The 25,556-nt window shown below is 36.4% G+C and overlaps 1 protein-coding gene across 2 annotated transcripts; it reads left to right on the plus strand.

Moving 5' to 3' along the window:
• The first annotated feature begins 5,741 nt into the window (after nt 1-5,741).
• On the plus strand, nt 5,742-25,300 carry LOC113495215 (blood vessel epicardial substance-like). Of its 2 annotated transcripts, XM_026873836.1 has the most exons (8): nt 5,742-6,026; nt 15,823-16,206; nt 16,504-16,706; nt 17,656-17,850; nt 19,484-19,592; nt 22,222-22,333; nt 23,388-23,564; nt 23,645-25,300. In XM_026873836.1, the coding sequence occupies exons 2-8, from the start codon at nt 15,865-15,867 to the stop codon at nt 23,866-23,868; spliced, it is 1,362 nt and encodes a 453-aa protein (XP_026729637.1). In that variant the 5' UTR covers nt 5,742-6,026; nt 15,823-15,864; the 3' UTR covers nt 23,869-25,300. The 2 variants fall into 2 exon arrangements, with proteins under 2 accessions (XP_026729637.1, XP_026729639.1); XM_026873838.1 differs by lacking the exon at nt 5,742-6,026 and having other exon boundaries at nt 15,740-16,206.
• Nucleotides 25,301-25,556: the final 256 nt, after the last annotated feature.

Consider the following 25,556-nt stretch of genomic DNA (forward strand, 5'->3'; position numbering starts at 1 on the left):
TTCTGTGAAACAGTTTGCGATAATAGACATTTATATTATCTATGACAACATAAGTTTAAACCGCAGTTGTCATCATTAATTTGATTTATTTAAAACTTAATCAATTATTTATTAAAACCCTGAAAAATACAATAACTGAATTACTGAATTGGTTTTAACTTGTAGACTAAACAATACCATTTCTCGTCTTGCATTATAAGTAGAAACAGTGGAATTTGCATAGCAATTACCAACTTTTAGATTTATTTATTCACGCCAACGCGGTAAGTAAATGAAGAGTGTATTTCACGATTTCAATACGAGGATAAGACGGGTAATCGCAATAAAGCTGTGTTACGAGTGGACACCGACTCGACGCACGCCCCTCCCTGTGGCTATCAATCAATCAACTTACCAATCTAATTTTGCGATAGTAAGTACACACAATCTAATGGATAGCTGAAATATTAATTTTGTACATTATGTACTTTAGAGATTTTATATCAGTCGATAAACTAATAAAACACTGTACATAAAGAAAGTGTAGGCATGCTGTTATTAGTTATGGTGTAGCTTGTGAAGTTGTGAAATGTTCTTTAAAGTACGTAGTTGCAAGATTTGAATAGATGGTAGAAAAAAATCGTAATCGAAAAATAACAGTAACACTACGATATGTAATGAAAACATTGGATTTAATTAGATGATCGAGAAATTAAAAGAGTTTTCCTATTAAACTGATACCCGTTTAGATACAAGACTGCTTGTTCTGCGTAGTTGCTATCTTTGAAGTCACGCAATGGACGGTGATCAATTACGGAGGTACCTACCATTTTCCTATGTAAGTATTACATTATCTACTTATGTTAGTAAATATTAGAAACTCTACTACACACTAATTATTAAAATAAGTTTTAGTAAGATATCGTTGTTTCATGGAGGATAATGTTAACTTTAGTATATTGCATATATGTAATTATGTCAATTGGCTACTATTGTAGCGTATTATCCTATCTGGGAGTGTTCGATGACTTGCGTATTAATAAACAGACACAAAGATAAAGCACATAATCATTTTAAATAGCAGTGTTACGTTGCGCCTAACTCCACATAATGCATAAAACTTTAAATTATAAAGTTTATTTTTATCGATGACCAATTTGCGCATAACATTTTAAATAATAATTAAACATTAGTGCTTCATTCAAGAATCTGAGGATAAAGGATAATACACTTCCCATTATACTACCAGATGTCACCCAAACCAGAACAAATTGGTTGAATGTTCAAAATAGCGTACTGTATAAAACAAAAGTAGGATATCGGAATCAATATTGCAAGCTTTGCGCTCTACAGCCGGCTAACTAGTTTTGTAAAGTGTACTTGTATTGTCCAATGGAAGCTCGCTCAACGAGCTAAATAGGTCTTTAACTACAACACAAATATAAGTTCACTCTACCAATGACAATTGAGTTATATTCGATGAGAAGTACGAGGCAATTTTGTCTCTACCGCCAATGGCAAAGATTCACAATTAATACTTATTATAGACGACTATTATTCTCAATTTGCCGTGTCCGAATTTCTACCTCTAGAACACAAAACCATCTGCGGTTTTATTTTGTTATACCTACTCATTTTGAGAGAAAGTATATAAAACATGTAATAATTTTTTTAAATCACAATGTAACCGCAACAAAAAAAAAAGTTTAATGAGAAAGGTAAGATCAATATGAAGTGCAGCGGAAAATTGCTTATTGGCTTCTAATCCTCGGCCATCCGCGGAATTAAACATTGTGTTCTGTAGTCGTTTGGCTCTTAACCTGTGCGATGATGCCAGGAAAAGCAGCTGATACCGTCCCGGTATGCCAAACACTCTCAGCTGCAGACGCTGGTCTTGCAGCCAAATGAACATCATCTAACTAAACTGGAAGCGCGTTGGCGTTGCTTTTTGGCGGCTTCAACTAGCAAACCCCTCACTTATCAAGTACTTATTAACTTTAATTTGTCTCTGACATTTATGACTACATTTTAACGTCATTTATACACCAATTAGGTACTAACCTAGTTTTATAGAAAGCGTGCATCACAATTTTGCTAAAACCCATTCGTAACGAGAATATTAAAATTGATATCAATAATCAAATTTTGTACACATACGAGCATGTATGTTCCTATGAATAATTATTATTAATGCGTAAGCATGACTGCATTTTAAAATTTATGCTTTTAATTTCACTAATGCTGTGGATATGGCGGTGTTCTGCATATAATAATGCCTGTTCTCATTATTTTCTTTCACTGAACCGGATACACATCCACCCGGTGTTGATAATGTAATTTATTTTCAGTTAATAACACCAATATTTAGTTCGCACCCAATTTTCGATTCATTGAATTAACGTTAGCTTTGTAAGCTATTACCTAGAACCTTAATGAAAACACAATTCTAAAGTTTGCTTTGTTTGAAACAACTATAGACCTAATTAGCAAACGCACACCTAAGTCTGCTATTAATGTGTCTCATTTGTTAACTATGTTGTAATCTAAATTAGGCTCTGTTTAGCGAATATTCATGCGACGCGAGCCACCTATTATGTGGCGATTAAAATTAATTGCTAAACAATCAGGGTACACCGTTACACGGCTAAGTTATGGCATAATTACGAACTAAGAACGTGATTGATGAAATGCCCAGCAGACTGTTGAGTGCAATATAACATAGTTATTTGACTTACATATTTGTCGTTGAAATTGCTAAGAAATAGATGATAAGGCTGGATTTGAATTACATATTTATGAAAATACGTTTAGTATATTAAGTGTTCCTGTAACTAAATAAGCAAACCAACACGGTTTTACTTAAAGTTCAATACCTACTGAACCGTGTCCATCGCGAAAATTGGAAGCGGAAAACTTTTAAGCTTCGCTTGAATGTCTGAGCCGACGTATCTTTATAGAAGCTACGTTACCGTGTCAACTTTTGCAATTTCGTTATTGCCTTGCAGCGATTGTAATTGGAAAGAAACGTTTGGCAAGAGCTATACAAACTTACTGAGATCGCGATGTTTTCTACTCAACGTCTAGTCGCACGAAAAGTAGGTAACGCAAACTCGTTAAAGCTCTGTAAACGTAGGCTTACCTTCTAAAACGATTGATTTTATATCTACCTAAACTGTTGGTATCTTAGGCGGCCTACATCAAAAAGTTTAGAGCTATTATACGTAGGCAGTATAAGCTAAACCGTTTTGCTTCAAGGTGGTCCTTATTCTGAAAATGATAGAGATATTTTGATGCATGTCTAAGATATTTATAATGAGGAATTCGTTTTTGAATGTAAATAAAATGCCAACCAGCGGTTATTTCTCGTGCGGCCTTTCATGATTGATGAATGTGCGCCCGCCTGGGTGTGTTGCTAAGGGCCTCGGGCTAGTCGCTTACATAGATTTGAAGATCTCGGTAAACGGTATTACGTCACTCAAGTATTCACCGGTTTTAAATCGAATCGTAAATATCATAAATTTCAAGCCATCTGACTTGAAAATTAGGGCGAAAATATGAAGGAACCTTAAATTTGTGCTGTCTTAATGACCTCGCCGAGTCACGTTTCTACAGGCTGTTTGCGTAGTTTAACATAGGTGCTAATTATAAAAGGTGCTACAAAATAATTTGATAAACACTGAAAGTGGGCTCGCGTGACTTTAAGTATCATGTCATGTTATAAAACAGTTGTAATCCCAATTAAAGAGCGATTTGTATTGCTTATTATAAAAATATAATAGGTTACCACTTTGGGTTTTAAGTAACTTTTTATTTAAAAAACTAAATATTTAGGTATTTATATGATTTTAGTACATAAGTTTTATGGCCACAAATTGACCCACAAGACACTTATTTTGCTTAAGACTACTTTATAGCTTAAGAGAGGATCATATTTTAAGAAATCAATCGAACAGAACTTTACACTTACTCCAACGGGTTCGAAAAAACAACTTGTAATCAATATTTATGGGTTTGTTTTCGTATTTGTAATCTAATCAGCGTGTTTAAGGAACGAGGCGACTCTGGTGTTAAAAGAACCGGTATTCGTCAATCTTAGTTTATCTAAGTAAATGAACAGGTGACCTTACAGCACAAAGGTGACTCAACAAACGATAGTGTGATACGATCTGATCACCTGCAGGCCGGCGTGGTCAAGGCTGGGCTGGCCCGCACTCACGATGTTTCCTTATCCACCACCGCTACACCGCACTATTCTTGAGCATTACATGCGATTTACCTTCCCAACCGTTATCTGATGGCCTATGGCGTACCTAACAAAGGAGCTCTAAATACGGTGGAAGAAGGATCGATATGCTTGACCGTATGGTCCAATACAGAAATAGCACAAATTAAGCTCCTGCATTAAGCGAATGCACTGTTTGTCAATGTTTGACAATATAGATTATTTTAATAAAACTCCACTTAAGTAAAGACCTACGTAAGCTTGGTAAAGCAATAATAATTATGTTTCATTACACTGAAAAAGAGTTTTCCTTGAATTCATTACATTTCAGTCAGCGTCGCATTCGTCTGTTTTAGGACTACAAAATTTATTTTTATCGATGGCCTTGTACCGAGCACCAAAACAGATATTGGGTACGAACACAACTTTACGACTACGACAGTGAGTTACAGGTATTAAAAAAGGCTAAAACCGGTTAACCCTGAACCACACGTGTTTCAGTGAAATTTTAACATACTTCTGATATAAATGTGCCCTATTTGCCCCCACACGAATTTGTCATCACTGTAATGTGATATTGTTTTCGGAGCATAGAAAATTGGAGAGACTGCGTCGTCGCAGCAAGGCCCCGCATCTTGTCATCGTTGGAGTCCTGCCAGCCGCTAATCGTCGCGCAGTTATACATTCAATCATAAAAGTTGAATAAATCCATTCGTTTAATGAAATAAACAAACAATTTATATTTTTAGATAAATTACTAAAGATAGAAACGCATATTTACCTAATTGAAATCTTGTTTTATGTCGTAAATTCCTACCCAAACAAAATGTCGTAAATAACTATGCACGTAGGCGTCATGGAAGTCTAGATTATCGATCGGCACTAAATCACTTCCGTTCTCCAAACGAAATTTACAGTATGTTTCATAGTTAAATAGCCACAACAGTAATAGTTCCAATTATTAAAAACCATTAATTCATCAAAATGGAGCTCGTAACACCCCAGACTTGTACTTAAAACCTTAAAAGTCTTGTTTATTAATCTCTTGCAGTTACCACCTAGCGTTTTACTTCCTATGATTTATATTGGCATTTCTTGCTGAAAAAGCCTGGACCGTTGCCGGCACTCGACATGTCAATACTCGAAGTGTACTCCAGTTTCACAAAAGGTTATTTAGATAAAGAATTAGGACTAAGTATCACTAAACACATAACCAACACATTTGTTTAGAATCAAGTCATTAAATAGCATCAAACACCGATTTCGATGGTTGTATGGTCAAGAAATACATAAATGTTTATAAATTTACGTACGTGTTGTGACGGCCGGCAACAAATCACTAAACAATTGACAGGCTGCAGCTAGCGGACGAGTTCATGTCGTACAATAATTTTATTGATAATATCTAAGTAGGTAGTAGCGAGATGGGAGTAAGGGTTGAAGCGGGTGTCGCGCGGGGGCGCATGGCGCGTGCGTGCGGCGGCGCCGCGCCCGTCTCGCGGCGCGGAGAGCGAGCGGCCAGTCAGTCGTGCCGCGCGGCGCCGCGCTCCCTCGCCGCCGAGCGCCGTGAGCGCCTCATCACGCGCCCTGTACTACTATGCGACTCGCGTGCCGCGCTCTCTCGTGTTGTGGTGCTTTATGATGGTACGGCATGAGACTGCCAGATATGCGGACGTTCCGTGAAAGACGTGCTGCCGAAATCACCACCGCCACAAGTGGGCGGAGAGACGGGACGCGTCCTAGGCTGCTCAGGTGAGCGGCCCTTCGCATCTCACGCCGCCCGTTGCACGCTGGCTAAAGACGCTGTGATCTCGGGGTCGATAAGGTACCTTGCTGCCTAGTCTCGAATGAAAACTCATTGTAACATTACCGTAACCTTTGCTACGAAATTTCGTAGACAGATCTACGCAGGGTAATACGTAGATGTAGCGCCTTACGGTAACTATACATGCGGTTCCTAATTTAAATACACCAGAAACGTGTTATTAATTTTTACTAACTAAGTGATTTTTATTGTTTTTCTATCGTAAAAAGAGTCTTTTTCGTAGAGATTTATCCTACCTTTAGACTCGTGACATTTGCACTATAACACAATACTGAAATTCGAACGGACATAAATATATATCCTACTTTCTGGTTGGCTTGCTGCCTGCTACTTCAATAACAACTCTAAATCCAGAAAACGGGGAGTCAACAACAGCATCGCAATTTGTCCAGAGTATGAATCGTACTCACGTTGCGAGACATGTAATATGGGCAAACTTGGCAACGTCACTACTATTGTATACCTATCGATGTCATTGAATTTCCAATTCATGTAAATAAACAACTATCACCTAGTGACTCGAGTTCCAAACTCAGTAGATGAAATATACTATAACTCTTAAATAAATATCAGTCGAGCCACGACCTTTTCCTTCCATAATTCTTGCCCACTCAATATTGGATACTTTGCTGGTCACCGAAGCTTAATGTCGAGTACAAAAAATCGAGAAAACCAATAATTTTTTCATTCATTTTTATTTCGTGTTTCTAAATGACATAGAAGGTTGGAAGTCAATAAATTTGGTGGAAGGGCTCAGAATCGTGACTTGTAAGTCACGCAATATCGGGAATACAGCATATCTTGGAGTCAGAAAAGCTACAAACCGCCGTCATCAATCTTAAGGTTCGGAAAACGACAGCTCGTACACAATGTTATATTCATATTATGTTATAGGAATAAACAATAGTTGCCAATATTTATGTAGCGATACAATGTAATGTATAGAAATAGATATAATTTTATGTTAGGTTCTTTATGTAGGGATGCTACTATTCTTTATGATGTAATAATTGAGAAGTGTAATTTTTATTTATTACTTAGGTATCCAAAGTTTTTGTAATGGAATTAATGAAAGTAAGAATTACAACAAGTTAAATCTCTGTTTCCCTCTATTTTGATATATCTAATGATCGTATACTCATCAAAAATTGTATTCCAATAATATAATAAACGCTCAGTCCAAAAAAACAAGAGTTTAAAATGGAGTGGATATAACTGACAAAAATAAACGCAAATTATTTATGATAACGTTTTGAAATGGAGCTATTTTATAACAGTACAATAACACTATTTCGATTTTGATACGAGTTTTAACTCAATAATAACTAAAAATTTATCAAATTCTGCAATTGTACGAAATTAGTATTTATGAATTAATTAAGTCAACTTTATAGTATAATCAACATCAAGCATTATCGTCGATAGTTAATGTTGATGATTTACACCCCAGTGTGTCATCCCAGTGATAGGTGAATAAAAACTCTTTTAGAATAAATCAAAAAAAGATAAATATAGCAAAGGGTGTGATAGACCAAACCATACTACAATATGTTACCAGGCTTTCAAAACTGAAATGAATTTCCATGGCTACTACTTGACTTGCAAAAAAGACATAGCTCCAAAATAATAGGCTATTAATGTAGCAAAGTGCAATAAAATTGCATTTCTTGTTTCTCTATAGGTCGGCAGTTATTCTATGTAAGAAGATATTCGTGAATGTAGGCGGCGAGACGGTCGCGACAACTCGTCGCCAGGCCTGTGCCAGTGCCAGCCTGCACTCACACACACGACATGTATACAAATATCTCGCCTATAAATAACTAGGGAATAACTCTCACACATCAACCAATTGTTTATTTAGATTAGTGCGCTCCACTGGAAGGCATATTTACAGAAAAATATTTTACCACATATGTACGTAGACGAGATAGAAACAAGCACATATAAGAGCATCGAAACAGAAAAACGTGATGTCAGAACAATACAATACAATGTTTATTGGTTTATAAAATAAAACCTTGCAGAACTTGCCAAGAGTTGATAATAATCTTGTATTGAAACATATTTTTTGACACTTATCTCGATATTTCCGGAGTAAAATCTCACTCGATATTTCCGATAGCGGTCGGCTTCCATTAACGAATTAAAAACACTAATGCATATGTATGAGGCACACTTCATGATCACGTATTGTCACCATGTTGTACATTATATACTGGTGCGTTTATATGTGACGTGTTAATAGCTGCATTATATTTTACGATACCGCATGTTACTTAAACGTAAAAGCCATATTTGGTCGGTATCGTAACCTACATGCACGTTGAATAAGCCAATAAAATATGTTAGTACTGCGAACAAGGTGACGTACCACGGCTCGTGTTACCCGTAAGATTTTATGATAACTTACGTTTGAAACGCGAGAGGAAAGTTTGTATTAAGATCTATGTTCTCCTAAGAGTTTGTCCCGATAGAGCCATGATATGTAACAAGTCAACAAGTTTTCATACACCTACCTAAATCCATTCAGAATTACTTAAAGATAGCTTTTTATGTTTTGATGATATGTAACTGGTAAAAAAACAGAAAATCCGGTTTAAAGAACGCGTTTTAAATCATGGCATGATAGTGATGGATCAGTGAGCATAAGGAGGCGTGAGACTTTTTATCATTGAAACTGGAAACCAGTCTAATAAAGTACCATAATAAGAACAAGATGGTACAAACGAGAAAATCTTAATTACTACTTTTGAGTTATAAAATTAAAATTGTTATTGTACATAGCAAATTGCAAAAAATATAAGATTGGAAAAAAAATATCAACACCATATATGGTGTTGATATTTTTGTCTGGGTCTATTCGTAGCTTAGGATTAAAAACCTTCTTCTCATTTAGAAAAGGAGCGATCATTGATCGTTTGCTCAGTGCAGACAATATTATCAGCCAGTATGTAAAACTGTTCACTTTTATCCCAAACGAGATACAGAGAGAAATGAAGTGTAAAGTACCCACTACATAATATGGCTATCACAGTCATAACATTTGAATAAGTAGGAGGTGGCTTTGCTCCACATATTGCTTCAGTGAAGGCTCGCCTTTTTGAGTCCAGCATTTTCAATTTAACTTGATCTACAACGATCTACATTGATACGAAATGCTTGGACACATGGTACTTAAACATGGTGTCTTCAAAGCATATTTTTAAATCGATATAATAGTGACATAACATTTCACAAATAGAAATAATAGGTAATTTAACTAATAATAGGTAATTTAACTAATAATAGGTTATTAAACTAATAATAGTTTACCAAGTAATTACATAGTGTGGTCAGATATGGCGATTTCTAAGAAAATATTTTTATTTTACAATTTTAAGAACGTTGTTTTATTTTCGCACTGCTGAAAAAAGTGCAGCTGTCAACAAATTTAAAGGCAAACTGTACGTTGTTTTTCAAATGTCAGAATCATTACTCTTTTGATATGAATAAGGAACTTACTCAGTGTCCAACGAGTACGAGTAAATAAAAGCGATAGTAAAACAGTCAACAATATTCCTAGGAAATCTGTGTTTATATCTTAGAAGCCATGATACATTATGGTCGTTTTATGACGTTTTAGCCACACGTCTCTTGTAACAGGAGTCTCTTATAGAGCCTGTTCACATTTAAATGTAACTTCTATTATGAAACTAGCTGTTGCCCGCGACTTCGTCCCCGTGGGTAGAAGATATAAGTTATGATTTATACCTGCCCTGTTTTTTTTCACATTTTCCATTGTATCTTCGCTCCTATTAGTCGCAGCGTAATGATTTATAGACTAAAGCATTCCTCGATGAATGGTCTATTCAACACAAAAGAATTTTTCAATTTGGACCAGTAGTTCCTGAGATTAGCGCGTTCAAACAAACAAACTCTTCAGCTTTATATATTAGTATAGAAGTATAGATAGATATAGATTATACTAACCCAAAAAAAGAGAGCCGGTTTAATTTTTGGATTCATAAGGTGCTGACCGATTGACCACGGCGGCTGGTATCGAAAGACAAGCCACTTGCGTGGGGTTATAGTGCACAAACATGTGCGCAAACACAGGTGCACTCTATGTCCTCTTATCCTCATAATCTTCCGAAACTCTGAAGCTAAAACTCATACAACGTTCGAAATGTCGTTGCGTGCCTTGGGATTGAACTCGAAACCATTGTCTTGGATGTCCTGCGGTCTTATCACTAGGTTATTACAGCTTCGGTTGTTTTTTTGGTAAATCCCAGATGATATTTGATAACAATGATAAGGAGAGCCCAATGTTGCAAAATTTTTAATTATTATGGCTTTTCGGAAAAAAAAAACAATCCCACCCCTATCAGACCATAGGAGTACCAAAACATCATATCCTTGGTTGGCATACCTACGTGACAACAAAACTATCATGGTTTTCACACGTAATAGTTTTGCCCCCGGCCTGTATACTGTGTAGAGCACGAGTTGTGCAACTACAACTTTGATTCGATGGAAATTTTCTGTATTGTTGTCCAACTGAGTTGGAGAACTATTTCAATAACCTTCTGTAAGGCGTCCAGCTTTTAATTAACTCTCCTATTAAGCATAGTTGTTATAGAAATACCCTGAATGATAATATACAAGGACATACCGTGCGATCACTGTGTAAATGCGTCTGCAGTTTTGACGAGAAAAGAATATTTTGTAGGTACAGGCCTTCTGACAGATTACCGAATAAGTTAAACCTATTTTTAAGGTATTGTCCATTTTTTTGCGGTGTATACAAACACAGTAATTAATTTAGGATATATTGCGGAATTTCGACTTGTAACCCAAGTCTAGTAATACGATAGTTATTTATAGGTTCAGGCTGTCTCTAATTTAATAAGACTTAATTAGATTCAAATCCAGAAAATCAATCAAAACTTCAATCCAACGCCAAAAATGTTTAACGTACACACTTCCTAGCTGACCTAGTGACCCAGTTACATGGAACACGTCAAAATAATATTTTATTTTGAAAGGTTTGTCTCAACGCCACCCTTAAAGAGGTGATAAACTTACATATTTCATTTGATTTACTGGAACGATCTTCAGAAAGCACTTTTGCTTCCTACAGTGATTAATATCTTGAAAGGGTGTTTGAGGAGCTTCGTATACCTGGATATATAATTTAGACAAGTAAAAGAGCATATCATTGTATATCGGAATAGTTTATTTTTATCTATAAAGCAAAATAGTTAATAATTAAGCTTTTTTTGTTACAATATTTTGGCCAAAGAAAAGTAGTAAAAATTTCATTTTTTTAGTTACAGCTTGATTAAGTCGGTTGATAAATTGATTTCCAAACCGTAACCTAAATTGGGCCAAATCACTTGGAACGTAATGAAGCAAGTGAACCTCGTCGGTAAATGGTAGGTATGAGGGTAGCACTCCGCCTAATCCTTTGAGGATTATTCCGTGACGCTTAGATATGTAGTGGTCACGGTACGTCTGAGTGCTGTGAACACTGTACAGACTACTGTGTAATACATCAATAGTCAATACCTAATGATTGTGCAGGACAAAATAAATGTAAATGTATTTTTTAGTGATTCGAAAACTTGGGTTCCGTAATAGAATAAAAATGAAGCTTTAAGTGATGATTGCTATAGACATGAGGATATTACATTCGTTTTTATTCACAGCTTATTTCTCAATAATATTTGAATGTTGTGGGATTAGATGAGCGTCCTAGGTTGGCTTGCGTAGGCTTTTTGGTATGCACGATATTTTAGGGTAGATTCAGATAACGAACTGCAAGTTAAACCAAAGTAATATGGGTTTAATTTAAAATCCCCACTGTAAGGTTATGGTCATAAACATTCTTAATTTGGCTTACAAACTTACAAGTTTAAGAAAATAAGCTGAGCTGCATGAGCAAGTAATGGTAATTAAACACATATTACATGAAACTTTTTACAATTTCAATTACAAAACGAAACCAACCAAAATATTAAAAGGCAAAAATATGATTCGTAGGACGAGAAAGGAGACAAAAATAAACTAAAATGCCAGTTTACAAGGCAAGGGTTAACCAGACGCTGGAACACGAGGATTAGAGCTTTAAAAGAGGTTGGCCACGTCAAGAGCTCTTTGCACTGACGAGTGTTTCTTAAAAGTATGATGAGTGCCGACAGAGAATACAAGAATATTTAGCAGGCATTCACTGTGCTTGTGGTGTACAGACAGAATGTGCATACGTATGTACTGTGGACTTAATCCGATGCAATCTCATAGCTAGACGTTACTAGGGCTTCTAAAAGGAATTCTAGATATTTAATTTCAAAAAATACGTAAAAAACTTGATGAAAATGACGTCATCAATACCGTTACGTCAAAAAAGATAATATCTCGATAATTAGTCCTGTATAATTCTATAAAAGGCTATGGGTGTTTCGGGGTTAATACGATATAGAGATATCGTCTATGAGTAAGTCTCAAACTATTCATATATTATAAACATATATATGAGGGAAGCTTTACTTAAATGAATATGTATAAAATGACCCTTTTTACGAACTCATTTGTTGAGCAAACGTCTATTTGTGGGTCTGTATTGTAAGTTAACTGAGGGACATTCATAATCCTTCCGAGCGAGGTCACAAGCAAAACTTAAATTAAGGGATCTGGATAAATCCGAAACTAATCAAGCGTACTCGAAATTGGGCTGTAAATATATTCAAGTCGTGATTCTTTTGTCAGTATAATTTAAGGTAACTAGTAAAGTTAATGCTTTACTATAGCTTTATTTAGTTTATTTAATTTAAAACCGCACATTCGTCCTAAATTGTTAGATTTTCGTAAAATTCTTTAAGCCATCAGGAAAATAAAAATATTTTGTCCTGTTTTACTCATAGGCAAATTATGGAAAAGTTTTAATCTTTCAGGATTGAGGTAACTTTAACAATGGGGCGTAAATAATCGAATATATGAACAGAATGTCTTGTCACCTATCAACCTATCAGTTGAGTGGTGTAGGAGTAATTTTCTGCCTTCTATATATGGATGTATGAAATTCTTTTCAAGTTATATTCCCGCGCGGAAATAATGGGATAGATATATGTAGTTGTATCGTGAACTAGCTGTTGCCCGCGACTTCTTCCGCGTGGTTAGAAGATATAAGTTATGATTCATACCTGTCCTGTTTTTTCTACATTTCCATTATCTTCGCTCCTATTAGCCGCAGCGTGATGGTATATAGCCTTTAAACCAGTAGTTCCTCAGATTAGCGCGTTCAAATAAACAAACAAACTTTTCAGATTTATATATAAGTATAGATAACTTGGAGTAAGTACCTATATAATAATGTAAAAATGTCTGTACGAGTAGCATCATAGGCGTAGGGAAACCTCTTGGACTATTTTGCCAGTTCCCCTCTATAGGAAAGTAATTAATTGTTATTAATTTCCCAAAAGCGCCTCTTAAGCCTTCCCTTTCTTTTCTTTTATTGATGTTCTCAAGATCACCTGGTCTTCTAATTTGTAAGTGCAATTCTGATCTACGAAATGTATATGTACGGTATGGTATAGGCATGATATTGCAAAATAAAATGCAGGTATCCTCACTACCTACATCTCATATCTCCTCTATCCCGATTAAATATTTTATATGATTCTTTTATGTCGCATTCCGAATGGACGTCTACCGAGTTTACGATCCTGCATATACTTATTCCCCAAGCATGTAGAGAAAGTCACCCGAGACATGCTATCGCAACTATTATTCTTTATTATTATATAAAATATTTCAGTCTCGTCTTAACTTTGAAAGACTTGAAATCTTTGGGAGTTTTTATTAAAAAGTATTTTGATCCTATCTTACGAGTATTTGTATAATTTTACGCGCCAAAATTGTTTATGAACTCTTAATGTTTAGAAAACCATTGAATCATTCAACAATTAAAAAAAATAACGACTACATGAAACCAGTTTTCGATTTTTAAAAGAATATCCCGAGAATTGAAAAATGGTTTCATAAAATCCAGTTTATTTTTTGCGAGAGAAATGTGGCCAGTGTATCTTGCAGTGATATAAGGTTTTGGACGATATTAATAAAATTCCTTTAGTAATTCAGAACATAAAATTGAATAAGAAACTTGCATACATAAACCTTAAACACGTTACAAACCTTCGTGAGGCAGACTGAGACTAAGATTAATTGTCTCTTTGTTTCAAAAAACCTCACGTTGACCCAAAAATAAACCACGGCTGCTTGAAACAATAGACCAAATGAACAGTTCATCAAATGAATCGTATTAATGCATCGGTCGGGTCGTAAGTAATGCAATTTAATGCAAATGTGTTGATGTGGCGATAACAAGGCCCGCGTGTGCAGCAGGCGGGCGGATTCCTCGCCGCCGCGATACGACGCCGCCACGCAGCCGCGCCGCTGCCAAGTCGCAGCCGGACCGCAGCCGACCCGAACCGCCTTGCCGCCGCCTGCCCGATGACTTAATGTGTGCGGAAATGTCGCGGATTACACGCCTACCGACCGCTGCATACAATCCTATGTTCCGTCACAAAATAAGCTAGTTCTATTGTTTTGCTTGTAGCCATATTTCATTGGAGAATGCAAAATGTTTTGCATTTTAGGTTTAAGTTATGACGGACTTTAGGACTCTACAGGGTGTATTCGATACAAGGAGACATTCTTGTGTTGTTAATGGGTTCGAAACTTCTTACATTCTTTTCGAGTTGATACTGAATCTGTCCTAGTCGCGTTGCATTTGTGGTATACCCTTTGCTGCCTTATTGTCTGCACAATGGTCTCCACTGTGTGGTTATTTTGGCCCACAGCTCAGACGACATAAGGCAGACGTGGCTAGCTCATTCTATTTAAGTGACCCATTTAGTTAAGTGGTTTTAAGTGCAACGTTTGTGTTTTGGAAAATAAGGTAGTGTAACGAAGTCTATTATTCCATGTCTGGACTATGTTTAGCATAGCAAGTGTTTCGAAATACTGTGGTTAGGAAGGAAGTGGAAGTGGTTAGGAAATGGATAGTCAAGTATGTGTTAAAAGCTAATAGATTTATTTTATTTTTATTATATAAGCATAGAAGCTAAGACGAGAGATTGTCTGGTTGATATTATACTATTTAAAACTTCTAATGTAACAAAAATCTCTTATAAATCTAAACTTACGAAGGCAAGAATTTTATGAAATAAAACTTCTGCAAAAAAACCGGGCTGAAGTTTAGAGATGAGGAAAAACTAATATGTGTAGGAGCGTGCTATGCGTAGCAAGTTGCTACGCGGCGGCTACGTGAGGCTACGCCATATAAACACGGTCACTTTATTCTAGTTTTGTCCCGAAGATTTTGCAAAATTAGTTTAAAGTCGCGTACAAGTATTCCTGCAAAACAGGTCAATGGGCCAAATCCGTGCAATATAGATTTTTAGCAAAGTGGCGTAATTTTAGTTCCTCGCCGCTTTAATTAGTTAGAGTAGTTTTGTTTCTTATTTCAACTAGCGAATTCGTAACCGTTAAACTTGAGTCTTTAGCTAATTAAACACTTCCTATTTACTTTGGTGATGGAATTGCCCTCTACTTCCACATGTTTTTTTTTTGTATTTGCGTAGTTAAAAGAAGTTTCACATTCTTTTTTTTTCAAACTCTCGCTTATACTTTTACCACAGTATTTTCCATTTTCATAGTATTAGACTTAACCCTAACCTTGAGTAGTTCATAACAGTAAGGTACTTGATTTTAAGAATGTCTATTATTTTTGATGACCATGTCCATTTTTTTGTCACAGGTAGGGTGTGGTGTACCGTGAAGTTGGCAGCAGGGTGTGGTGATGGAGGTGGTAATACTGAGAGCGAGAGCCCAACTGAATCGTCTCGTGTCGTCCGGAGAAAGGCGCGCGGGCGGCGGGGAGCGCTCGGGCCGGGCGGGGGGCGGGGCGGCGGCGGCGCGGGGGGGCGCGGGCCGCGAGCGCGCCGCCAGCATGGCGCCGGCACCGGCCGCGCCCGCGCCGGCGTCCGCCGCGCCCTGGCTCAACGCCACGCTCGTCTACAACGCCACCAGGCTAAACGCCACTTTCGACACCGACTTCGACCTGCTCAACTCGAACTCGACAGATGAACACCACCACTGGTTCTGTGCAAAGTGGACCAACGCCCAACAAGATCTCTTTCAGGTAACTAGTTATTCCATTGATCAAATATGTAGCAAGAATAACTGCCTACCGTTTGCAGCCACCACTGTGTTTTGATCCCGTGTGGAATGTCGTCTACTCAGATGTTTGTACAGAGATAATTCTGCAAATGCTTTTTCTTCAACACGTGGCTTAACAGTCGCTTCAAATTACAGAGAAGATTTAGAACCATTTTTTTGTAAGCTTCTTGAACAGTAAGTTAGTTTTGGTCAAGCTAGCCTTCGAAGCGTGCTAAAATATAAAAAAAACGTACATGATAAAATCATTTTTTTTTCCTAGGCGGCAAACTTATGTTTTGCGATCGCGTTCCTAGCACCAAAGAGTTTCAAGCAGAGTATACTAGTGTTGCGGGCGCTGGCCGCGGCCGGCGCCGTGCTGATGGGACTGTGGGCCGGCGCTGAGGTGTGCGCGCCCGACGTGCTCGCCTGGAGCCTGGCACTGGTGCTCGTCAACTCTATACACACTGTGTTTTTAATAATAAGGTAAGGTGTAAGATAGGAGCCAAAAAGTTCTAATTGAAAGTCAGTCTTATTATAAACATTGTTTAGCTGTGAAGGTAATCCGGAGCGTGTGAATATCTTGAAATTTAGTTTTGCAAACTTCATGTTATTGTTTTTGGCCTACACAGTTAAATGTAGAGATAGAACTCTCTATATATCTGACTATATAGTCATATATGCATTTGCATTGGCTTAAAGCTCAAGGTACGACTAAGACTTAAAGACATTCGGACATAGAATGTGCTTAACAGCTTTCTGATAACAGCCTTATCAGTTTTGTCCAAGGTAACATTTCAGTCATTTCGGAACGCTTCAAAGTACTTTCATCTGCAAATAGATTTATAAGCTTCAAGAAGCGAGCGAGCTTTCAATAAGAACTGAATCATTCAACGCACATAAAGGGACTTCTTGCTCTGTTCCCCAGTATAACGGTAGTTACAAATGTATTTCAAGATTTGTTATAAAGATCCGGCACATCCTGCTGTTTCATGTTCATGCTCCGAGAAACTTGGCGACAAGGTTTGTTGAGCGCTCTTGGTTCCAAAAATCATATTATTCGAACATGTTTTGTACGTCGCCAAGAAAATTAATGCTCTATTATTATTTTGTTTGGTACAGGAATAGCAATACGTTTGTGATAGCGTTATTTGCTAAGATGTTGGAAGTTAATCTGTCTGGACTTAATTATCTATCTATGTATATGCGGAACATCATTTACACTGAGCGTTATCAATATCATGCTCTGATCGTCTAATTGCCATGAAACGCGAATTATGTCTGTAGTATTTATACCAGTATATCTTACAGTATTAATCATTGAATACAACGTGAAATTGCAATAATATACTGAAGTTTTCATTCAGACTATCTAGAATAGTCTGTTACTTAACGTCACAATCGTTCCTATTTTTCAACGGATTTTCCATGGCAGGTTCCTCCCGCCAGCGTTATCACTCGAGCTGACGGATCTATACCTGAAACTGTTCAAGCCTCTGAAAGTGAACAAGAAGCACTTCACAGAACTGACGCGTGAAGCCAGGATAGTGCGGCTCGACCCGGGGGAGGCGTACGCCGTGGAAGAAGTCACGCCCGCCGACGAGAGACTCTCAATACTTTTAAAGGGAAAGTATGTTCAACAAATACTGTGTTCCGTTCCATTTCGAGTTAATTTTCTTTAGTGTAGGTGTACTACATTCCCTTATATAAGTATTTTAATGGAAGTGCTACTCAATTCTGTATCGATGCCTTTGTAGTCCCGACACGAGAACTTCCCGAAGACATAATCAATAAAGTGTTAAGGGACACCGAGGCTATCTAATTAATTAAACCTCTATCTAGGGACGCGTCATCTATTACGGTATAAATTAAATACTAAATGGATGTTCCCAAAAATCTCATAAAGAAAAATATCGAGGGTATAGGGCTACAAAATAAACAATTCAAAGACGAGCGTCGACCCTCGCAATGTAAAATAAGATACCTACACATGTTCCTTTTGTTTTACTCGTAAAGAAATATTTTTCTTTGTTTTATCATCGCCGGCATTGTATGAACGGGTGTGCTTCAGCATAAAAGAAGCATCGTTAAATATTCCCTGTCTAATTGAACACAACCATTTAACTGTAAAATGTTTCGTTTGATATAAAGTTAAAAGGAATATTAAGTCAATACAAGTTTTTGGAAACTTTCAGGGCAAATGCTATAATTGAATTCGGAACCTAATGTGGGTTTCACAATGATAAATTTAGAGAAAAAGTTTTGGTCTATCACATAATTTATATTATGAAAACTGCATACCTATAGACGTTTTTAAGTTTTAAGTGTTGGTAATTTGTTTTAGTATGCATGCATTGTATAAGTAATTTACGTTTACAAGTAACTAACAAGTAATAAAGGGGTTAGTTTTAAGTCATGAAAGCAAGTAAAATAGCTTCGCAATCATGCAAAAAATACTTTTGAACATTTTCAGAGAACGATAATACAAATTTTCTCTAAGGTTTTATGAAATGGTAGAGTAAAATATTGAATAAAAGTTTTATTCAATCATGAACCCGTACATTTGGGGTCAAATATTACGCAGACCTTAATCGTTGTTCGTATAGCTTCAAGCATTGCGTGCGTAGCAACACTGAATAGAAAAATTAACAAGGTTGTATTTACAGAATATATGTATCGTAATATCATTACGGCCCAAAAACTATGGGTAATATAAGTGAAATTGATGTCAATGGCTCAATTAAGTCTGGAAACCATTTTGAATATTTAGTCTGGTGTGTCTTTTAAAACGTTTTCGATGTTAGGTGCTCTGTTTCAGTCACTTTCTATAGGTGTATAGACTTGTTAAAAGCTTTGCACTTGCCTGGGCTCGGCACGGGGGTAATGTACGGCAGCCCATAAGCTAATGATTCTAATTCCCTTGTAAGCCATTTTTATAGCGGCTCTATAATAAATTTGAGTACTCAAGGTAGGACTTTCGCATTTTCATATATTTTACCATGTAAAATGCGCATGTATTATGTTTATCATGTATTGCGTTACCGCAGCTAATTTATAACTAAAGAACTGGCGTATAAAAAGTTTTCAGGTTTAATAATTATACCGAATTGTATATATGAGCTAGGGGTTAGGCAGTTATAAGTCATGTCAAATTAGAGTATAATATATTAGTCTGATTTGATTTCGCTTCTATTGATAAGCCCAAAGAGGGTTTGACGTAAGTTATGCGTATTTGTGACACTGACATATGAGTTTTTTAATAGGATGCGAGTAAGCTGTGACGAGACACATCTTCACTTCATACAGCCTTACCAGTTCGTTGACTCGCCGGAGTGGGAGGCCAATCGTGAACAATCCGATGATGTCTTCCAGGTACGTAAATTATAACTACTTTATGTCAACTTTGTAATATTATACAAAACTAATGGTTTAAAGCTTCACGACGATCTAAAGAAAATTTCCTTCTTATTTTCAGCGTCATTAACATATTGCTACGAACTATAGCATTCAAAGAAATAATGCTTTATTATCTGAAATACGTAATATAAGATGATAAATATCGTCCTTTCTCATGATTATGTACAGATTGCCGATTTCCATGAAATATTATTTCTATCGAATGACAAAATAACTCACGCGCGCCGTAATTCTATCCATGAAAGATGAGAGCCAATATCGTTAACATCTTTTCTCGTATCACTTCGGACGAGTACTCATTGTAATTCTACGCACAATTACATTAAATAATTCAGGGGCGGCACGGAATAAAGCATTATCTTAATGACTGGGTATTTATTAAATTGGATCCATAATGCTTGATAAAACTAGGATTAACATTTCTAAACATGTTGCTACATAAAATCTATCAATTTTATAGTGACATAAACATGCGAATTTGTACCTTTTTTCTTCTCGTTGCGAATGAAGGTTTTATAGTAACATGCATACTTTTTGGTTTTGTTAAGTTTCCATATATTTTCTTAGTAATATTTTATCTTGTGTGCTGTTCATGCGGACATTCAATTATGAATTTCCCAGTAGACAGAAGACTGACATTTTGTAGTATGTTCTCTTGTTCATGAAGTTTCTACGAATAATTTATACAGACTTCTTTAAAAAAAATAACATATTTATTGTTTACATTAATTGTCTTGTAATTTCAATTGATTGACTTTTTATTGTATCGTAGATGTAAAACCCGGTGCCCGTAGCCCACTGACGGGAATTTACACATACGTACTGCAAGCATTCTCTTTAGCAAGTTGTATTATACACATGACATTAAAAAGACATTGGAGACGGGCTTTAAACCTTCGACCTTTAACTTCGCAGTCCAACGATCAACTGTATTTAATATTTGTACTATAGGTTGTGCAACTAGACGGTTCCCTTTTATAACTGTTATTCATTTGTTTTGTTAGATAAACCGTACTGTTTATAAATGTAAGTGTATAACAAAGTTATTGCTAAGGTCTGTTCTGTGTTTCGGTTTGTGTAAGGGTGGGTGAGGTGCGGACAGGTGCACAATAATGAACGACTCATTTACCCCACATCTTCTCCTCACGGGGGAAGAATATTTAACCGAAAATACTCCTATAGGGAATAGAAAACAACGCTTAATTATGTTTATGTGTAACCATTTAAATAAATAGACGGACGGTTTGTGTTATTTATGCGTACAATACAATTTTTCACCGTAACGATATCTTCCTTCTTTAGTGATAATAATAAATATTATAAACGACTATATTACGACGAAAAAACACGTTATAAAGAAGCGTTGCATCGGTGATGTGTTTATTGTAACATAACATGCAACTCTGAGACATTTTTTTTTAGTTTATATATAATGAAAGTAAATATTTATTATGAAATTAAATTAACATTTAAAGTAAGATACCAAAAAACATAATTCAAAATGTAAAATTTAATGCAAACATTAAATCAAAACCACATTTCGTTAGTAAATAACATTGTAAGCGTAAACCAAGATTATTTACATTTCCGCGATCTCTCATTTTAGCTTTACTATAATATGGTTTGCATTCGCTACTACGTTACATTACACAGCTGCATATAAGGAATGGAGACAACAGCGGATCATCCGGAAAAGCGACTCACTTTATTGGAAAACTCGAGGCTACTTTATTTGAATCTATACGAGTGCTGGGCAAAAGATCTTTATCTACGACTTCTTTCGAGACACGTTCTCTCCGACTTTATAGAACTGATATGCATGAATACCAAGTTTTTTGTTTGGTTATTTTTTGTATATGTACTATTTAAATTTTGAATTTATAATAGCCAGAAAACGATATTAGATTTTTTAAATTTAAAACTTTTAAATGTATGTTTTTTCGGAACAATAAAATTTAACCTATAATCTATTTATAAACAATTAAAAGGTAATATTTTCGTTTATTTCGGTAATATTTACTAGGTAAACGTAATATTTACGTTTACCTAGTAAGCTATAGTTGTTGAAACGAATGGATTCATTAAAAAAGCTAATGAAAATAAAAAGTAAAATTTTAGACATTGAAATTCATTTCTACTTTACCAAACACAGAACTATATTTTCTAGATGCCAAAGAATTTCACAAAGCTAAAATAATTCTCAACCCATATCTGAAAATTCATACGAAATTTATTATCCAGTGGAACAACGGACAACATGAAATATATAAGATTGACAAAATTATTTATCTCGAACAAGGACAACAACAGCAAAATGCCTTAATTTTAATATTATAAATCAGATAAGGTTGATTTCTCAACCAACAATATAGAAAATTGGGAAACCTTTATCACGAGTACGGCTTTGAACATAAAAATCCATCCGCATTAGGCAATGACTGATGAAATCGCGTAGAAATGAAGTAGAGTTAAAAAAGTTAGTCACCTTAACTTTGTTGAAGGATAATAAATTGTAATCTTTTTTGGGTTTTTTGTTGTCTTTTAAATGTTTTAGGTAAATTTTGACAGTCCCTATTTTCCTCAGGTGAGCGTGATCGCGGAAGAAGTGTGCACGTGCGTTTGCTGGCCGCGCATGCGCCTGGAGCGCGTGTTGCGTCACCGCCCCGCACTCAAGGTCGTGCTCGACTGCCTTATAGGTCAGTCTCCTTTAATGTTTTTGTTGCGACTAATTCTTACGAAACTTTAATCATATTTCTTTATTAGGTGTTTCGCAAAATAAACAGGATGGAAGATTCAGAGTTCATTTTAAATCTATTGTAACGTCTTTTAAAGCTGGTGAAAAACAATTTCTTAACTGTGCGAATGCCTACAGCATAGCCAAAATACCCCAGTTTTAAAGTTCAACTGCTGAAGATAAAAAGCTAAATGAATCGAATACATTTTCTTTAAAACCTTAGTTTTTTGTGAGATCTTCGAAGTCACGATTCCGTGCTTGGTCCTACGAGACGTACAAACTTGTTTATATGTTTCCCCGAACTTCGTTGCAAATGCGAGGCAGGCACGACACTGGCTGAAATAGCTTTCTATTATATCCTTAGTATAAAGGAATTCTCCACCGTGGCCGGACTATTGTTTATATAAACCGAATTAGGGTGTGAATGAAAAGCTATTTGCCCACAAATACACTATTTGTGTTTCTTTGAAATTAATATAAAGTATTAATGAAGAAAACATTTTATTAAACAACATTGCAAGAGGAAAAAACCGTGCATATACAATAGTAGATAGGTTTATACATAGAACAAAAGAAAAGTGCATTATGACGGAACTTTCCCAATGCATATGTTCTATGAAGCTTTTACGAAATTATAGATTCGGGTTTCAGAAATAGCCCGATCAAAGTCAATCCTATAAGTAGATTTTCTTACGCACGAGAACATAATAAATGTGTCATAACATTGGTAGTATAATGGTTATTGCTTATTTGAGAGTCGTTGGATATAGATTTAACACACATAACTGTCCTGTATACACTTAAACAATTTGAGATTTATGATAGAGACATTGCATCCTGCGCGTGTCTCAAATGCTTTTAGATTTATGAGGCGGAAAATAGCAGTAAAACCAAAACTTTCGATTAAAACAGAACATCCTGTCTCAAAATTAAATTAAGCTATTCTTCGAACATTTTATGAGATATCTTCATTACAATTGACGTCAAAGGAAAGATAATTTTCGGTATAATTCCAGGCAAAGATATAACGCATAAGCTGTATTCAGTGAGTGAGGGTCTGGGCGCTGGCGTGGCGGATCATGAGGGTCAGCCATCACACCTGACGCGCTCCGCCAGCGTCGACGCCGTACACGAAGGCACGCGCGGCAGGCTACGTAGCAGTGCGTGGCGCGCAAGAAGCACTAACACTAAAGGTATATAACTGTGACATGGATTAAGACTGCCAATCGATATAGTTGAAGGGACAAGCATTGTTAACATATGTTTCTTCTAGGAACATCATACTGGCAACCAATGGTAGCCCGTCAGTTCCTACGGCAATCACCGTTCGGGCGAGTAGCGCAGCCTCCGCGACTGCTGACACAGGCGTCGTCGGCCAGCCTGCAGCCGGCAGCAGCGGCGCGGCGGCGCAGTCCCCCGCGGCGGAGCACGTCGTTCCGACGCGGGCGCGAGGTGAAGTTCGCGGAGATGACGGTCGCGCCGGAGCCGGCGGTGTGACGCGGGCCGCGGCTCCAGCCCGAGCTGGTGCCGCTCGTCTCGCCACAGACCTTCTCCCCCACTCACACGTCGCCCTCTATCAAGTCCCCCTGACCGCAGGCTGAGCGAACGTTCGCGCCTCATACCACTGATTTCTAAGTAACCTTCGTCGTACTCTGTGCCTGCATTCAAGTACTGTTACAAAACACGTGAGAGATATAAACTAAGTGGAATGCGGCACACTACGATTTCCCGTTATAAGTTTCGTTCACAAAAAGAGCTTCCTGTTATATAATACTTAATAAGTATTTATTTTGTTATTTGTATAACGTTTTCTCGTTCGCTCGAAATAACATTAGCACAGTGAAACTATGAACAATGAATAAGTGAAATAGTGTAAGTTGAATATGACAAATTATTAGGAGTGATGGTGTTACATTGTATTTATCGTGTGAGAAAGTAGACTAGCGTCGATGTACCGGCAGTGTACATTGTTACAAAGTACGCCGCTACTACCAACGCTCAAATACACAAGAGAACACTAAGTTAACGTGCAAAAGTTTTATAAGACCATAACGACGCAAAATGAGCGATTATTGTTCCAAACTGAAACACTGATAGAATAATGGAATTGTAATAATACCTAATTTTTAGCAATTAACAATTCAAATGTGGAATTCTAAAAGTATTTTAATGTTAAAGTAATTAATTGTTTATTAGTGTTAAGATGTGTTAAATTCGTGATAAAATATTAAAGTTACTGCGCGAATTTATATTAAATATTATCAATATGATTGTATACATTCATCAATAATGTGCTATTTCATCATTCATCTTCTGTGACGAAGGAATTCAAGCTTAAACGTAAGTCGCCAAGATTATTTCGTTGAAGAAAATGTCAATACATTAATAAGTGCCTGTTGTGTAGTGAAGTACAATCAGCAAAGTTCCAGTGATACCATCTACAGCACCGCATTATAATATTCGTAGCGTGACGTCAACACTGCTTAATATAATCGTACTTATTCACAAATAACTGATGGTGAGTGCTGGTCTTTCTGCTGTGTGTACATGCGCAATGTATTATGTTTAAATATATATATACTGGACAATGACCAGATCAGTTTACAGCTTTTAAACGACAACTCATACACGATGCACGAATACTAAATAGATTTATCTGTTACTTTTAATCTCAAGATCTAAATATTCTACGCTTTGTCAGTTTAGCACCCTATCGTAGGTAACAAAGCTAGGTACTTGCTGTTTGTTAACATTTATTTATTTAACACGGGTATGCGCGTGAAAGATCCTATTGAAAACTACAACGAAATTAGGTCTTTTGTGTAACGTCGGAATATTAGAAAGCTTTTGTCGATGTCGATAGAGAAACTTTGGAACATTATATTTTCAGTATTAGATGAAAATGTTATACCTACTCATTAACATTCAGTTACCTTAGTTCTGGGAATAAAGCTGGTTCTTTTCTGTACTGACGCAAATACAGATTGTTATTTTGTTGATATTGCTATATTTTCTTCGACATCGACTGAGGCAGATACCGTGATAGGATTAAAGGAAGAATTATTAGCATTCTCTCAAATTGATGTGGTCAAAATGTAGATGTAGATAACTGTGTATTTTTTGGTTATAAGTGTAGAAGCAATTGTTACTCTTTTGTTTCAAATTTGAGTAATTTTATAAATTAC

Source organism: Trichoplusia ni, chromosome 6, assembly GCF_003590095.1.
Source record: "Trichoplusia ni isolate ovarian cell line Hi5 chromosome 6, tn1, whole genome shotgun sequence".
Lineage (NCBI taxonomy): Eukaryota > Metazoa > Arthropoda > Insecta > Lepidoptera > Noctuidae > Trichoplusia > Trichoplusia ni.